The sequence below is a fragment of the Bufo gargarizans genome, chromosome 3 (assembly GCF_014858855.1).
Source record: "Bufo gargarizans isolate SCDJY-AF-19 chromosome 3, ASM1485885v1, whole genome shotgun sequence".
In the NCBI taxonomy this organism is placed as follows: domain Eukaryota; kingdom Metazoa; phylum Chordata; class Amphibia; order Anura; family Bufonidae; genus Bufo; species Bufo gargarizans.
Window position 1 is genome coordinate 94,876,547 of NC_058082.1, and position 15,636 is coordinate 94,892,182.

Sequence of the window (15,636 nt, forward strand, 5' to 3'; positions counted from 1 at the left end):
CATAGGAGGCAGTATTATAGTAGTTATATTCTTGTACATAGGAGGCAGTATTATAGTAGTTATATTCTTGTACATAGGAGGCAGTATTATAGTAGTTATATTCTTGTACATAGGAGGCAGTATTGTAGTAGTTAATTCTTGTACATAGGAGCAGTAATTATAGTAGTTATATTCTTGTACTAGGCGCAGTAATTATAGTAGTTATAGTCTTGTACATAGGAGCAGTATTATAGTAGTTATATTCTTGTACTAGGGCAGTATTATAGTAGTTATATTCTGTATATAGGAGCAGTATTATAGTAGTTATATTCTTGTAATAGGAGGCAGTATTATAGTGGTTATATTCTGTACATAGGAGCAGTATTATAGTAGTTATATTCTTGTACATAGGAGGCAGTAATTATAGTAGTTATAATTCTTGTACATAGGAGCAGTATTATAGTAGTTATATTCTGTACATAGGGGCAGTATTATAGTAGTTATATTCTTGTACTATAGGGGCAGTATTATAGTAGTTATATTCTTGTACATAGGCGCAGTATTATAGTAGTATATTCTTGTACATAGGGAGGCAGTAGTATAGTAGTTATATTCTTGTACATAGGGGCAGTATTATAGTAGTTATATTCTTGTACATAGGGAGCGGTATTATAGTAGTTCTATTCTTGTACATAGGATGGCAGTATTATAGTAATTATAATTCTTGTACATAGGGGGCAGTATTATAGTATTTTCTTGTATCTATGCAGTATTATAGTTATATTCTGTACATAGGGAGGCAGTATTGATAGTAGTTATATTCTTGTATATAGGAGGCAGTATTAGTAGTAGTTATATTCTTGTACATAGGAGCAGTATTATAGTAGTTATATTCTTGTACTATAGGAGCAGTATATAGTAGTTATATTCTTGTACATAGGAGGCAGTATTATAGTAGTTATATTCTTGTACATAGGAGGCAGTAATTATAGTAGTTATATTCTTGTACATAGGAGGCAGTATTAGTAGTAGTTATATTCTTGTACATAGGAGCAGTATTAGTAGTTATATGCCTTGTACATAGGAGGGCAGTATTAGTAGTAGTTATATTCTTGTACATAGGAGGCAGTATTATAGTAGTTATATTCTTGTACATAGGAGGCAGTATTATAGTAGTTATATTCTTGTATATAGGAGGCAGTATTATAGTAGTTATATTCTTGTACATAGGAGGCAGTATTATAGTAGTTATATTCTTGTACATAGGAGGCAGTATTAGAGTAGTTATATTCTTGTACATATGGAGGCAGTATTATAGTAGTTATATTCTTGTACATAGAGCAGTATTATAGTAGTTATATTCTTGTACATAGGAGGCAGTATTATAGTAGTTATATTCTTGTACATAGGAGCAGTATTATAGTAGTTATATTCTTGTACATAGGAGCAGTATTATAGTAGTTATATTCTTGTACATAGGAGCAGTATTATAGTAGTTATATTCTTGTACATAGGAGCAGTATTATAGTAGTTATATTCTTGTACATAGGAGGCAGTATTATAGTAGTTATATTCTTGTACATAGGAGGCAGTATTATAGTAGTTATATTCTTGTACATAGGAGCAGTATTATAGTAGTTATATCTTGTACATAGGAGGCAGTATTATAGTAGTTATATTCTTGTACATAGGAGCAGTATTATAGTAGTTATATTCTTGTACATAGGAGCAGTATTATAGTAGTTATATTCTTGTACATAGGAGCAGTATTATAGTAGTTATATTCTTGTACATAGGAGCAGTATTATAGTAGTTATATTCTTGTACATAGGAGCAGTATTATAGTAGTTATATTCTTGTACATAGGAGCAGTATATAGTAGTTATATTCTTGTACATAGGAGCAGTATTATAGTAGTTATATTCTTGTACATAGGAGGCAGTATTATAGTAGTTATATTCTTGTACATAGGAGGCAGTATTATAGTAGTATATTCTTGTACATAGGAGGCAGTATTATAGTAGTTATATTCTTGTACATAGGAGCAGTATTATAGTAGTTATATTCCTTGTACATAGGAGGCAGTATTATAGTAGTTATATTCTTGTACATAGGAGCAGTATTATAGTAGTTATATTCTTGTACATAGGAGCAGTATTATAGTAGTTATATTCTTGTACATAGGAGCAGTATTATAGTAGTTATATTCCTGTACATAGGAGCAGTATTATAGTAGTTATATTCTTGTACATAGGAGCAGTATTATAGTAGTTATATTCTTGTACATAGGGAGCAGTATTATAGTAGTTATATTCTTGTACATAGGAGGCAGTATTATAGTAGTATATTCTTGTACATAGGAGGCAGTATTATAGTAGTTATATTCTTGTACATTAGGAGGCAGTATTATAGTAGTATATTCCTTGTACATAGGAGGCAGTATTATAGTAGTTATATTCCTATACATAGGAGCATGTATTATAGTAGTTATATTCTTGTACATAGGAGCAGTATTATAGTAGTTATATTCTTGCACATAGGAGCAGTATTATAGTAGTTATATTCTTGTACATAGGAGCGGTATATAGTAGTTATATTCTTGCACACTAGGAGCGGTATTATAGTAGTTATATTCTGTCACATAGGAGCGGTATTATAGTAGTTATATTCTTGCACATAGGAGGCAGTATTATAGTAGTATATTTCCTTGTACATAGGAGCAGTATTATAGTAGTTATATTCTTGCACATAGGAGCAGTATCTATAGTAGTTATATTCTTGCACATAGGAGGCAATTTTATTGTGAAAACAAACAAACAAAAATACAATAAAATACATTCTTACAATACAAAACCCAAAAAATAACAGGCATTGTACACACAATGACTACTCAGCTAGAATGCCTATAGAATTATATTAAACTGATAAAGTACACATTTGCTGGGGAGGAAAAAGAAGAGGGGGGGGGGAAACGAAAAACAAAACAAACACAAAAATAACATATTTTCTGTTTTAAACCAAAGACACATTCCTCCATAATTTCCTATTATTTGGGTTACTCCTTGTCTCTAATGACTTAACCCACTGGAGCTCAGACATTATTTGGTTTACGGCTGTGGTGTGGTGGAATGGCTCATTGTGTATAGACACGCGGGTTCTCATGTGCCAATGGTAGTATTTTATGACAGAAATGATCAGGTACATTGTCCCCCTGTCTACATTACTATTTCTGGATGGAACAGCATAGATGATGTCAGGATAAGTCAGGGACTGCAGTAATGGGATGTTTAGCTTTTGTGACACCTCTTCCCATATTCTCCTCCCACCCCTGCAGTCAGATATGAAGTGCTCCATCGTCTCCTCCTGCTGACAACCGAGAGGACAGTTCCTATCTGAAACACTTAAAAATTTTAGGTTACCCCTAACAAATAGCTTTCCATGTAATGACAACCAAGCTATGTCAAAGAATTTGGCGGGGAGACGTTTCCCATTGAGGAGCTTCAGACTTTCTTGTAAAGTGCTAGTCACACAATCCCTCAGGACTAGTGGAGAACAAAAGAAAGCCCTACAGATCCTCACATATAGATCTTTCCTTGGCTTACCCTCAATGTAGGACTTCTCTATCTTCCACCTTCTCACACACTTCAGCCCATAGTCCAGGTACTGGGGGAGGTAGTCACTCGTCCATCGACCCCTCTTGAGACTGCCGCCTCGCACCCAAGATTCTGCAAAAGGCAATATCCAGTCCCTGACACTGTTCACCCACAGGGAGCTGTTCTCTGAGTCCAGGCAACCAAAATTAACTTTTAGAAACATGGAGTCAAAGAACACCCTTGGATTCAGCATATCCAACCCACCCTCTCTCCTCTGTAGGTAGGTGATCCCTCTTTTTATCAGGTTCAACCTGTTCCCCCACAACAGTTGGAAGAACAGGCTAAAGAGCCTAGCGGAGAAAGATTCCGGCAAAGGAAAAACGACAGAGACATACAAGAAGACAGGGACCAGGTAAGTCTTCAACATTTTAACCCTTTCTCTATAGGTCAGCCTCCAGTTCTTCCATCGCTGAACCTTTGCATTTCCGGCTTCCAACTTCTCTTCCCAATTTAGTTTGCCGTTATCATCCCTCCCAAATTTGACCCCTAGGATTTTAATATAGGTGGAGGCTCTCACAAATTGTGGCAGATCAAAATCTGGATCACTGTCTGATATCCAAAGAGCTTGACTCTTCTCAAGGTTGACCAGAGACCCTGAGGCCTCCGAGTAACTTCTGATGGCTGCAGACAACATCTCCACCTCACGAGGCTCAGATATCACTACAGTCACATCATCCGCATAGGCAACAACACTCAGGGGCAGGCAATGGGGGACCGGCACCCCCTGAAAACTACACTCCTGCAGTGACCTCAGGAATGGGTCTAGGGCAAATACATACAGCAGTGGACTCAGTGGGCAACCTTGTCTCACCCCTGCCTCAACCCTGAAGGTATCACCCTGCCAACCATTGACCAGAGGAAAGCTCTCAGCCTCGCAATACAAAGTCTTCAGCCAATCGATGAATTGCCCCGGAATACCGTACTTTGACAAAGTGGCCCATAGATACTCATGATCTACTCTGTCAAAGGCTTTAGCCTGGTCAAGACTCACGACATATCTCCCACACCTCAGAGCTTTACATCTCTCAAACATCTCCCTTATCGAGAGGACTGCTCCAGAGATGTTCCGCCCTTTTACTGTGCCAAACTGACAGCCTGACAACAGTGCTGAGGACAGACAAACTAATCTAGAAAAAAGAATTTTTGCCAGAATCTTTCTGTCGACATTCAAGAGGGCAATCGGCCTCCAGTTCTTGATGTCACTCGGCTCTTTACCTTTGGACAGCAGAATCAGCGAGGACACTCTCATGGATGGAGGCATCAGGTGACTTTCTAAACAATTTGTATATACATCCACGAGGATTGGGGCCAAGAGGTCTCTCAATGTCTTATAGAATTCTGCTGTTATCCCATCTGGACCTGGTGCCTTCTTCAGATGTAACTTATCAATGGCCTCTTTAACCTCCGCCACCGTCAAATCTGCTGTCAAAGGAGAAAAGTCCAAATCATTAGTATCAGGGAGCGGAGTTGCCTCCAAGAATTGGGTCATTTTGTCACTATCCAAAACCTTCCTCTGAAACAAGTCAGCATAGTAAGATCTCACCACCCCCAGGATACCCTCCCGAGATTCTTGCAAAACACCCTGGGGGTCAGTGAGACCGGTGACAGATTTATTTGCCACTCGCTCCCGGCAATTCTCAAAGGGATCAGGAGACCCTAAGGTCCCATAATCCCGTTCAAGAACCAGGGAGGTATACCTGCTGTACTGATACTGCCTCATCTCAGATTTCAGCCGGTCAATCCTTTGTTGGTCACCCCCTCCCGCCGAATAGAGTGACTCCAATTCTTTCCGCAGCTTGAGATACTGGCCATACTTACACTTCCCCTTTATAACTGACAGTCTCTTTAAGAGGGATCTGATCTCATCCTTGACATCCTCCCACCAGTCGGCCATATTGCCATAAAAGTCCACTCTCTCTAGCTGACTCTGTATAAGAGAGTGAACATGACTCTGAACCGAAGGGTCTTCTAATAGACTGGAATTAAGTCTCCATAACCCTCTACCTGTCCCAGAACACTTAGTGACACCCAAACAGAAATATAAGGCCAGATGGTCTGAATAAGAGACGATCTTCTCATCTTTCTCACCAATGGTCTCTGTAGGACTCACCAGAGCTAAATCTATCCGACTTCTTCTTTCACCACAAAAATAAGTAAATTTTGGTTTCCGACCACCCTGCACAAACACATCTGACAACCCGGCCTGTTGAATGATTCTGTTTAGAACCTTGGAGTCTCTGGTAAGAGGCCTATTAGAGGTCCTGTCACTAGATGCCCTGGCGGCATTAAAATCTCCAGCCATGATGATAGGGATAGATGTGAAGAGATATGGCTTCACTTCATTATAAAGGTTAATCCTTTCAGTCACTGTCTGCGAACCATAGATATTGATGAGACGGAGCCTCCTACCCCGAATAGTAACTTCCAGAATTAGGCACCTTCCCATCAATACCTCTGTCAACCTATGTATAGTTACATCATTGGTGTTAAAGAGGATAGAGACCCCGGCACTTGGTTCTACAGCCAGTGACCAAAAGGATGGACCAGACCGCCATTCACGCTCGGCTTCCCGTAAGAGTCCTAACGTATTTAAACGTGTCTCTTGTAGGAAGAATATATCAGCATCAAGAGACCTTAGATGTTCATAAACCGCATGCCTGGTCCTCCTCACTCTGACACTGTTCACATTACTGGAGAACACTTTAAGGTTGAAGTCAGCCATCAAAGCAAAGCACAAGTAGCAGAGATATTACCCCCATCATCATAGATCTGAGTCTGAGTCCACCTGCCGACCACCTGTCTCCATGTCTGATTCGGACAGACGTTTCGCTCGCGGGGGTTTCCTTTTTGTGGGGGGGTCGCCCTCTTGGTCCTCATTAAATTCATCTACCACTCTCTTTAACTCTCTCTCCATCTCTTCCTCAGCGTCTGACTCTGATAGGACACCGTACCTATTTGTTATGGTCATGACACCTGACCCGGGGTCTACTTTCTTTTTGGAAGGCTTTTGGACAGTGGTCCATTCCCCCTCAGGCTTACGGCTGGTTTTGTCTTTCTTCCGTCTCTTCTGTGGATTTATTGATGCTGGGGCAGAAGACGACATGCCCACAACCTGCTCAGTGACCTCCCCGTTCCCCTCAGTGGCTCCTGGCTGGGACTGGTCAGGCACTATGTCACCTATATTGTCACCCATATTGTGCTGAGGCTCAGGGCGGTGTCACTGCTGACCCTGACAACAACATCTCCTCCTCTAGGTCATCTGCCCCTTCCAGCAAGTCCTCATCAGGGAAGTCCTTACAAACATTATGCCAGGCGTCTGGACAGTCCCTGTGGGAGTGACCGATCCTACCACAGAGGTTGCACCGGATGTTCTGGCAGGTGGCGCTGACATGGCCGATCTCCCCGCATAAATTACATTTTACCAGGGTGCACACACTCGCAATATGACCGGCCTTTCCGCATTTAAAACATTTTCTAGGCTGACCCGCATAGAAGCATACCCCTTTCTCCCGGCCAATAAAGAATGAGTTGGGCAGATGTTGGGTAATGTTGTTAACCTGCCGTAACTTTACCAGGACCTTCCACCCCCCAGTCCATATGCCATCCTCGTCCCTAGTCTTGGTGAGATCTGACATTAGGTCACAGTGTCTTTTTAGCCATACAACAATATCCTGGTAGGGTACCGACTCGTTCCAGAATATTATGGTGACGCTTGCTGTGTCTGGTCTAGAGATGGGGATGAGGCTGAACTTATTCCAGCCATCAGCATCTCTCACCCGGGAGAAATGAGCCCAGAAGCGGTCCAGGTCAGACATGAGTTTAAAGCTGACGTCATACCCCTGCCTGTCAGGAAGGTTTATCACTGCCAGGATGTTAGATGGCAGGAAACCCATTTGGTGGCACAGAAGTTCACGGACCACAAACCTCCTGTCAGGCAACTCCTCCTTGGCCCCTCTATGTCTGAACCTGACCACGTTCCTCCTCTTAAAAGTCTGACCTGTATAGTTCACATTAGATGTGAAGGATGGTGACCCACGGCTCCAGGCATTACCAGAGGAGACACCACCAGTTCCACCCTCCTGCTGAACTTGGGGGCGCTGTGGTGGCTGCTGACCACCTGCACTATGGGGGTCTGACACTTCTGGTGTAACTAAAGGGGGGAAGTGCTGTGCATCAGACTGTACAGCCCCCTCCCCACCACCATCCTTTATACTCTGCGGGTCACAAGCCTCTGAAGGCTGACCTAATAGTGGACCCGAGTCTAGAGATGACCCCAAATCCCACACTGACTGTGAAGCGCTTCCCTCTGCAGAAACATCATCAGTAACATCACATGCAGTCATATCAATGCAGTCACTGGCAGTATGATCCTGCTGAGCCATGACCTGTGAGCTCTCTGCTGCACTGCTGCCTTCAGGCGAGAGTCCACAGTCCTGCTGCTCTCTACTGCCCCCCAGGACTTGTGGTGACTGCACTGCTACTGCAGAGTTACCTTCAGGCGAGAGTCCACAGTCCTGCTGCTCTCTACTGCCCCCCAGGCCTTGTGGTGACTGCACTGCTACTGCAGAGTTACCTTCAGGCGAGAGTCCACAGTCCTGCTGCTCTCTACTGCCCCCCAGTACTTGTGGTGACTGCACTGCTACTGCAGAGTTACCTTCAGGCGAGAGTCCACAGTCCTGCTGCTCTCTACTGCCCCCCAGTACTTGTGGTGACTGCACTGCTACTGCAGAGTTACCTTCAGGCGAGAGTCCACAGTCCTGCTGCTCTCTACTGCCCCCCAGGCCTTGTGGTGACTGCACTGCTACTGCAGAGTTACCTTCAGACGAGAGTCCACAGTCCTGCTGCTCTCTACTGCCCCCAGGGCTTGTGGTGACTGCACTGCTACTGCAGAGTTACCTTCTGGTTTCAGTCCACAGTCCTGCTGCTCTCTACTGCCCCCCAGCGCTTGTGGTGACTGCACTGCTACTGCAGAGTTACCTTCTGGTTGGAGTCCATAGTCCTGCTTCACAGTACAAACTGCTGGAACTTGTGGTACCTTTTGAGGAGTCTCTGCAGGTCTTTGCTGGTGCTGGACACTTTCTTCCACTTCTCTGTACAAATTCCCTTTCTCAAAAGGGAAGCTGGCTGGTCTGAGGACTGGTCTTGCACAGGCCTGCTGGGTGTCATCTGGACAGGTTAGAGACCTGGGTTTAGATGGAGATGGTTCTGGCGCAGGTCTTTCCTCATGTCTTTGCTGGTTCCTGAAGGATTCAGCGACTGGTCCCATCTGCTCCAGTACAGCCTCCATGTCCTGCACAGTGTCAGCGAGCTGCACAGCGAGGGAGCTCAGCTTCTTGTCGTGAACAGCCTGATTGTTGGGGTTTGCTGCCTTTAGCTTATAGACACAATCTATCTGCTTCTGCAGCTGTAGTTTTGTCTTTTTTAATGTCTCTAGTCTCTTGACCAGAGCTGGGATCCGCTCGGCCAGACATAGTTCTGGTGCACGCTGAGTATTGGGGGGCTGTGTCGGCAGTGTACTCACAGAATGGCTGCTTACAGGCGTCCCTCTGCTTGGTCCTTGCACTGGACTTGGTGCAGCCGTGGTCACTGCTGCGAGGTCACTATCTCCAGATTGGTGACTGGGCCCCTGGTTCTTCCCAGTGACCGCACTTGTGGCCCCATGAAGCCTTCCTGCAGTACTCCCTCTGGTCTCATCTGTCATGTTGGCGACTTTTGCGCTGTTCCCACTTCCATAACGTGTGCGGTCAGACCGCATCAGGACAGACTGTTGCAGATTCTCCTGCATGGTCTGCTTCTCCAGGGATGTTCGCCTCTGTCTGCCTGCGGGTGGGGTGGATTGCACACCTGCAGCCATGCTCTCACTCAGTGATGTTTCCTTCTTTACTTCAAACACTTTCTTTTCTTCTTTGCTTCCTGCTGCACTGGGACTGGCAACACTCGGAACATTCCTTCCTTCCAAAGAAACTTTTGGATAATTATCCATGGAGTGAGAAGTCTGGGAATTGTTTCCCAGAATAGGCCTTGAAGCCTGGGCCTTGCTTGGGGAGCATTCCCACCCAGAGTGGCCCCGCCCTGGGCTTTCTCCAGACATCCAAAGCCTCAGGAGAGCTACTGACACACGTCCTCACAGCTAGGAGGCAGTATTATAGTAGTTATATTCTTGTACATAGGAGCAGTATTATAGTAGTTATATTCCTGTACATAGGAGCAGTATTATAGTAGTTATATTCTTGTACATAGGGGGCAGTATTATAGTAGTTATATTCTTGTACATAGGAGCAGTATTATAGTAGTTATATTCTTGTACATAGGAGCAGTATTATAGTAGTTATATTCTTGTACATAGGAGCAGTATTATAGTAGTTATATTCTTGTACATAGGAGCGGTATTATAGTAGTTATATTCTTGTACATAGGAGCAGTATTATAGTAGTTATATTCTTGTACATAGGAGCGGTATTATAGTAGTTATATTCTTGTACATAGGAGCAGTATTATAGTAGTTATATTCTTGTACATAGGAGGCAGTATTATAGTAGTTATATTCTTGTACATAGGAGCAGTATTATACTAGTTATATTCTTGTACATAGGAGCAGTATTATAGTAGTTATATTCTTGTACATAGGAGCAGTATTATAGTAGTTATATTCTTGTACATAGGAGCGGTATTTTAGTAGTTATATTCTTGTACATAGGAGCAGTATTATAGTAGTTATATTCTTGTACATAGGAGCAGTATTATAGTAGTTATATTCTTGTACATAGGAGCGGTATTATAGTAGTTATATTCTTGCACATAGGAGCAGTATTATAGTAGTTATATTCTTGTACATAGGAGCGGTATTATAGTAGTTATATTCTTGCACATAGGAGCAGTATTATAGTAGTTATATTCTTGTACATAGGAGCGGTATTATAGTAGTTATATTCTTGTACATAGGAGCAGTATTATAGTAGTTATATTCTTGCACATAGGAGCAGTATTATAGTAGTTATATTCTTGTACATAGGAGCAGTATTATAGTAGTTATATTCTTGCACATAGGAGCAGTATTATAGTAGTTATATTCTTGTACATAGGAGCGGTATTATAGTAGTTATATTCTTGCACATAGGAGCAGTATTATAGTAGTTATATTCTTGTACATAGGAGCAGTATTATAGTAGTTATAGTCTTGTACATAGGAGCAGTATTATAGTAGTTATATTCTTGTACATAGGAGCAGTATTATAGTAGTTATATTCTTGTACATAGGAGCAGTATTATAGTAGTTATATTCTTGTACATAGGAGCGGTATTATAGTAGTTATATTCTTGTATATAGGAGGCAGTATTATAGTAGTTATATTCCTGTACATAGGAGCAGTATTATAGTAGTTATATTCTTGTACATAGGAGCAGTATTATAGCAGTTATATTCTTGTACATAGGAGCAGTATTATAGTAGTTATATTCTTGTAACTAGGAGGCAGTATTATAGTAGTTATATTCTTGTAACTAGGAGGCAGTATGATAGCAGTTATATTCTTGTACATAGGAGCAGTATTATAGTAGTTATAGTTTTGTACATAGGGAGCAGTATTATAGTAGTTATATTCTTGTACATAGGGGGCAGTATTATAGTAGTTATATTCTTGTATATAGGAGGCAGTATTATAGTAGTTAGATTCCTGTACATAGGAGCAGTATTATAGTAGTTATATTCTTGTACATAGGAGGCAGTATTATAGTAGTTATATTCTTGTACATAGGAGCAGTATTATAGTAGTTATATTCTTGTACATAGGAGCAGTATTATAGTAGTTATATTCTTGTACAGAGGAGCAGTATTATAGTAGTTATATTCTTGTACATAGGAGCAGTATTATAGTAGTATATTCTTGTACATAGGAGCAGTATTATAGTAGTATATTCTTGTACATAGGAGCAGTATTATAGTAGTTATATTCTTGTACATAGGAGCAGTATTATAGCAGTTATATTCTTGTACATAGGAGCAGTATTATAGTAGTTATATTCTTGTACATAGGAGGCAGTATTATAGTAGTTATAGTTTTGTACATAGGAGCAGTATTATAGTAGTTATATTCTTGTACATAGGAGCAGTATTATAGTAGTTATATTCTTGTACATAGGAAGCAGTATTATAGTAGTTATATTCTTGTACATAGGAGCAGTATTATAGTAGTTATATTCTTGTACATAGGAGCAGTATTATAGTAGTTATATTCTTGTACATAGGAGCAGTATTATAGTAGTTATATTCTTGTACATAGGAGGCAGTATTATAGTAGTTATAGTTTTGTACATAGGAGCAGTATTATAGTAGTTATATTCTTGTACATAGGAGCAGTATTATAGTAGTTATATTCTTGTACATAGGAGGCAGTATTATAGTAGTTATATTCTTGTACATAGGAGCAGTATTATAGTAGTTATATTCCTGTACATAGGAGCAGTATTATAGTAGTTATATTCTTGTACATAGGAGCAGTATTATAGCAGTTATATTCTTGTACATAGGAGCAGTATTATAGTAGTTATATTCTTGTAACTAGGAGGCAGTATTATAGTAGTTATAGTTTGGTACATAGGAGCAGTATTATAGTAGTTATATTCTTGTACATAGGAGCAGTATTATAGTAGTTTTATTCTTGTACATTGGAGCAGTATTATAGTAGTTATATTCTTGTAACTAGGAGGCAGTATTATAGTAGTTATATTCTTGTACATAGGAGCAGTGTTATAGTAGTTATATTCTTGTACATAGGAGCAGTATTATAGTAGTTATATTCTTGTACATAGGAGCAGTATTATAGTAGTTATATTCCTGTACATAGGAGCAGTATTATAGTAGTTATATTCTTGTACATAGGAGCAGTATTATAGTAGTTATATACTTGTACATAGGAGCAGTATTATAGTAGTTATATTCTTGTACATAGGAGCAGTATTATAGTAGTTATATTCTTGTACATAGGAGCAGTATTATAGTAGTTATATTCTTGTACATAGGAGGCAGTATTATAGTAGTTATATTCTTGTACATAGGAGGCAGTATTATAGTAGTTATACTCTTGTACATAGGAGGCAGTATTATAGTAGTTATATTCTTGTACATAGGAGGCAGTATTGTAGTAGTTATATTCTTGTACATAGGAGCAGTATTATAGTAGTTATATTCTTGTACATAGGCGCAGTATTATAGTAGTTATATTCTTGTACATAGGAGCAGTATTATAGTAGTTATACTCTTGTACATAGGAGGCAGTATTATAGTAGTTATATTCTTGTACATAGGAGGCAGTATTGTAGTAGTTATATTCTTGTACATAGGAGCAGTATTATAGTAGTTATATTCTTGTACATAGGCGCAGTATTATAGTAGTTATATTCTTGTACATAGGCGCAGTATTATAGTAGTTATATTCTTGTACATAGGAGCAGTATTATAGGGGTGACTGTACAATTGCTGCGTCTAATGGGGGTGAGTGTATGCCAGTTCCGCCCAGTGGGGGTGAGTGTATGCCAGCTCCATCTGATGGGTGTGATTGTCCTGAGTGTTTTGATTGGAAGTTTCATCCCTCTACTGAGAATGCTGCACCCCTAAATCCAGCTCATCTCACCCTCTGCGCACACCGCCTGTCATAATTATATAATTACAAATTTGTATTATTCTTTATGTTACAATTCACCATCATTTTCAAGATCTCTTCTTGCTGTCAGTGACTAGAATCATGTGGTTTACATCTTGAGATTGAAAACCAGCACTGATCTCACACTGCTCAATGCTGAGGGCTTGTTACAATGTGTTGTCATGTGATAACTGTATTTAGTGTCCTTTTCCATGTCTCTCCGCAGCAGAACAAATGTCCCTCGGTCGGCAAGAAGCATTTGAAATATTCAAACGAGATTATCCAGACAGAGTCGGCATCGAAGACAACAAGGCATTGCTGAAACAGAGGTGGGTGGCATCAGCTGGTAGAGATGGTGGGCCTGGTCTGTGATGGGGCAGAGCATGGCCTTAAGGCTTTGGCTTTACGTATCCATTTACATAAGCTGGTTTCCTACTACCAAGCTGGTGAGATCACTGGCTGAAGCATTTCACCGCCACGGCCAATGGTTGGCTGAACTGGACCTTTCCTGCCATTTTTCAGGATATCGAGATGTACCAGAAAGTGGATGGAATTACCAAACAGCAGTAGTGGGGGGTCCGTTAGGTCAAGTATGACTTATGGAGGGGAACAGAGTAGCCTGGAGGAGGACAGGAGTGTCTGAAGGAGGACCGAGGAGCCTGCAGGAGGTCAGAGGAGCCTAGAGGAGGACAGGAGTGTCGGCAGGAGGACCGAGGAGCCTGCAGGAGGACCGAGGAGCCTGCAGGAGGACCGAGGAGCCTGCAGGAGGACCGAGGAGCCTGCAGGAGGACCGAGGAGCCTGCAGGAGGACAGAGGAGGGCCACCCATAGGAGCCGTCAGGTTGTGGTGCTGCCGGTCACTTCTAAAATGCAGTTACAATAATGGCAGCTTCTCCTTTGCTGGTCGTGGATGGAAGTGATTTAGAGGAAGCTGGAGACGTGAGGACTGACGCCTGCTTGTGTCTCCTGGTGGGACATGAAAGTCATGGCTGAACCGCAGAGATGTTGACTCATGGGAGCTGCGCTGAATCACAGTCCTGTCTGATTAAACCCGGAACGAAGCCACAGGGGAGGCCACGGGGGGCAGAACGTGGAGGTGACTCAGGACTACAATACTGTGACGTCTGCTCATTCCCCTGAGAACCAGCCGCGGCTTCCCAGGATTCTTCTGAGCACTGGACTTCAGGTGTCTACAGCTTCCCAGGATTCTTCTGAGCACTGGACTTCAGGTGCCTACAGCTTCCCAGGATTCTTCTGAGCACTGGACTTCAGGTGTCTACAGCTTCCCAGGATTCTTCTGAGCACTGGACTTCAGGTGTCTACAGCTTCCCAGGATTCTTCTGAGCACTGGACTTCAGGTGTCTACAGCTTCCCAGGATTCTTCTGAGCACTGGACTTCAGGTGTCTACAGCTTTCCAGGATTCTTCTGAGCACTGGACTTCAGGTGTCTACAGCTTCCCAGGATTCTTCTGAGCACTGGACTTCAGGTGTCTACAGCTTCCCAGGATTCTTCTGAGCACTGGACTTCAGGTGTCTACAGCTTCCCAGGATTCTTCTGAGCACTGGACTTCAGGTGTCTACAGCTTCCCAGGATTCTTCTGAGCACTGGACTTCAGGTGTCTACAGCTTTCCAGGATTCTTCTGAGCACTGGACTTCAGGTGTCTACAGCTTCCCAGGATTCTTCTGAGCACTGGACTTCAGGTGTCTACAGCTTCCCAGGATTCTTCTGAGCACTGGACTTCAGGTGTCTACAGCTTCCCAGGATTCTTCTGAGCACTGGACTTCAGGTGTCTACAGCTTCCCAGGATTCTTCTGAGCACTGGACTTCAGGTGTCTACAGCTTCCCAGGATTCTTCTGAGCACTGGACTTCAGGTGTCTACAGCTTCGACTCGCGTGTGCCGTTCAGTGCCGCACCGCCACGTTCCCATTCTTCTGCCGCATTTAGAAAGGACACACCCCCTGAGCTGTCATAGGGAGAGCTGCAGTAAAAAGGACACACCCCCTGAGCTGTCATAGGGAGAGCTGCAGTAAAAAGGACACACCCCCTGAGCTGTCATAGGGAGAGCTGCAGTAAAAAGGACACACCTCCTGAGCTGTGATAGGGAGAGCTGCAGTAAAAAGGACACGCCCAATAAGGAGTCTTGTCGTCGTCCCCGCCTGCCATTAGTTGCTCCCCCCCTGCACTGGTTGTTTTCATCCGCGCGCAGGGACCAGGAGCGGCGCAGGGAGCGTGGACCCAGGTAAGTATATTTAGTGTGAGGGACCCGGCCTATTGTTTTTTTTAGTTTTTTTTTATAGGATTGGATACCCCGTTTATTTTTTAATCACAGGATAACCCCTTGTTATAGGCCATGTCTGCCAGCGT

At 42.3% G+C, this 15,636-nt stretch overlaps 1 protein-coding gene across 4 annotated transcripts in view; it reads left to right on the top strand.

Annotated features, from left to right (window-relative positions):
* Positions 1 to 15,636, top strand: part of KIF6 (kinesin family member 6) — a 142,287-nt gene that overhangs the window by 68,670 nt on the left and 57,981 nt on the right. For all 4 annotated transcript variants that reach the window (XM_044286581.1, XM_044286584.1, XM_044286582.1 and 1 more), the window contains one exon: positions 13,497 to 13,599. In XM_044286581.1, the coding sequence (XP_044142516.1) occupies positions 13,497 to 13,599 (103 nt within the window). The remainder of the gene's footprint in view (positions 1 to 13,496; positions 13,600 to 15,636) is intronic.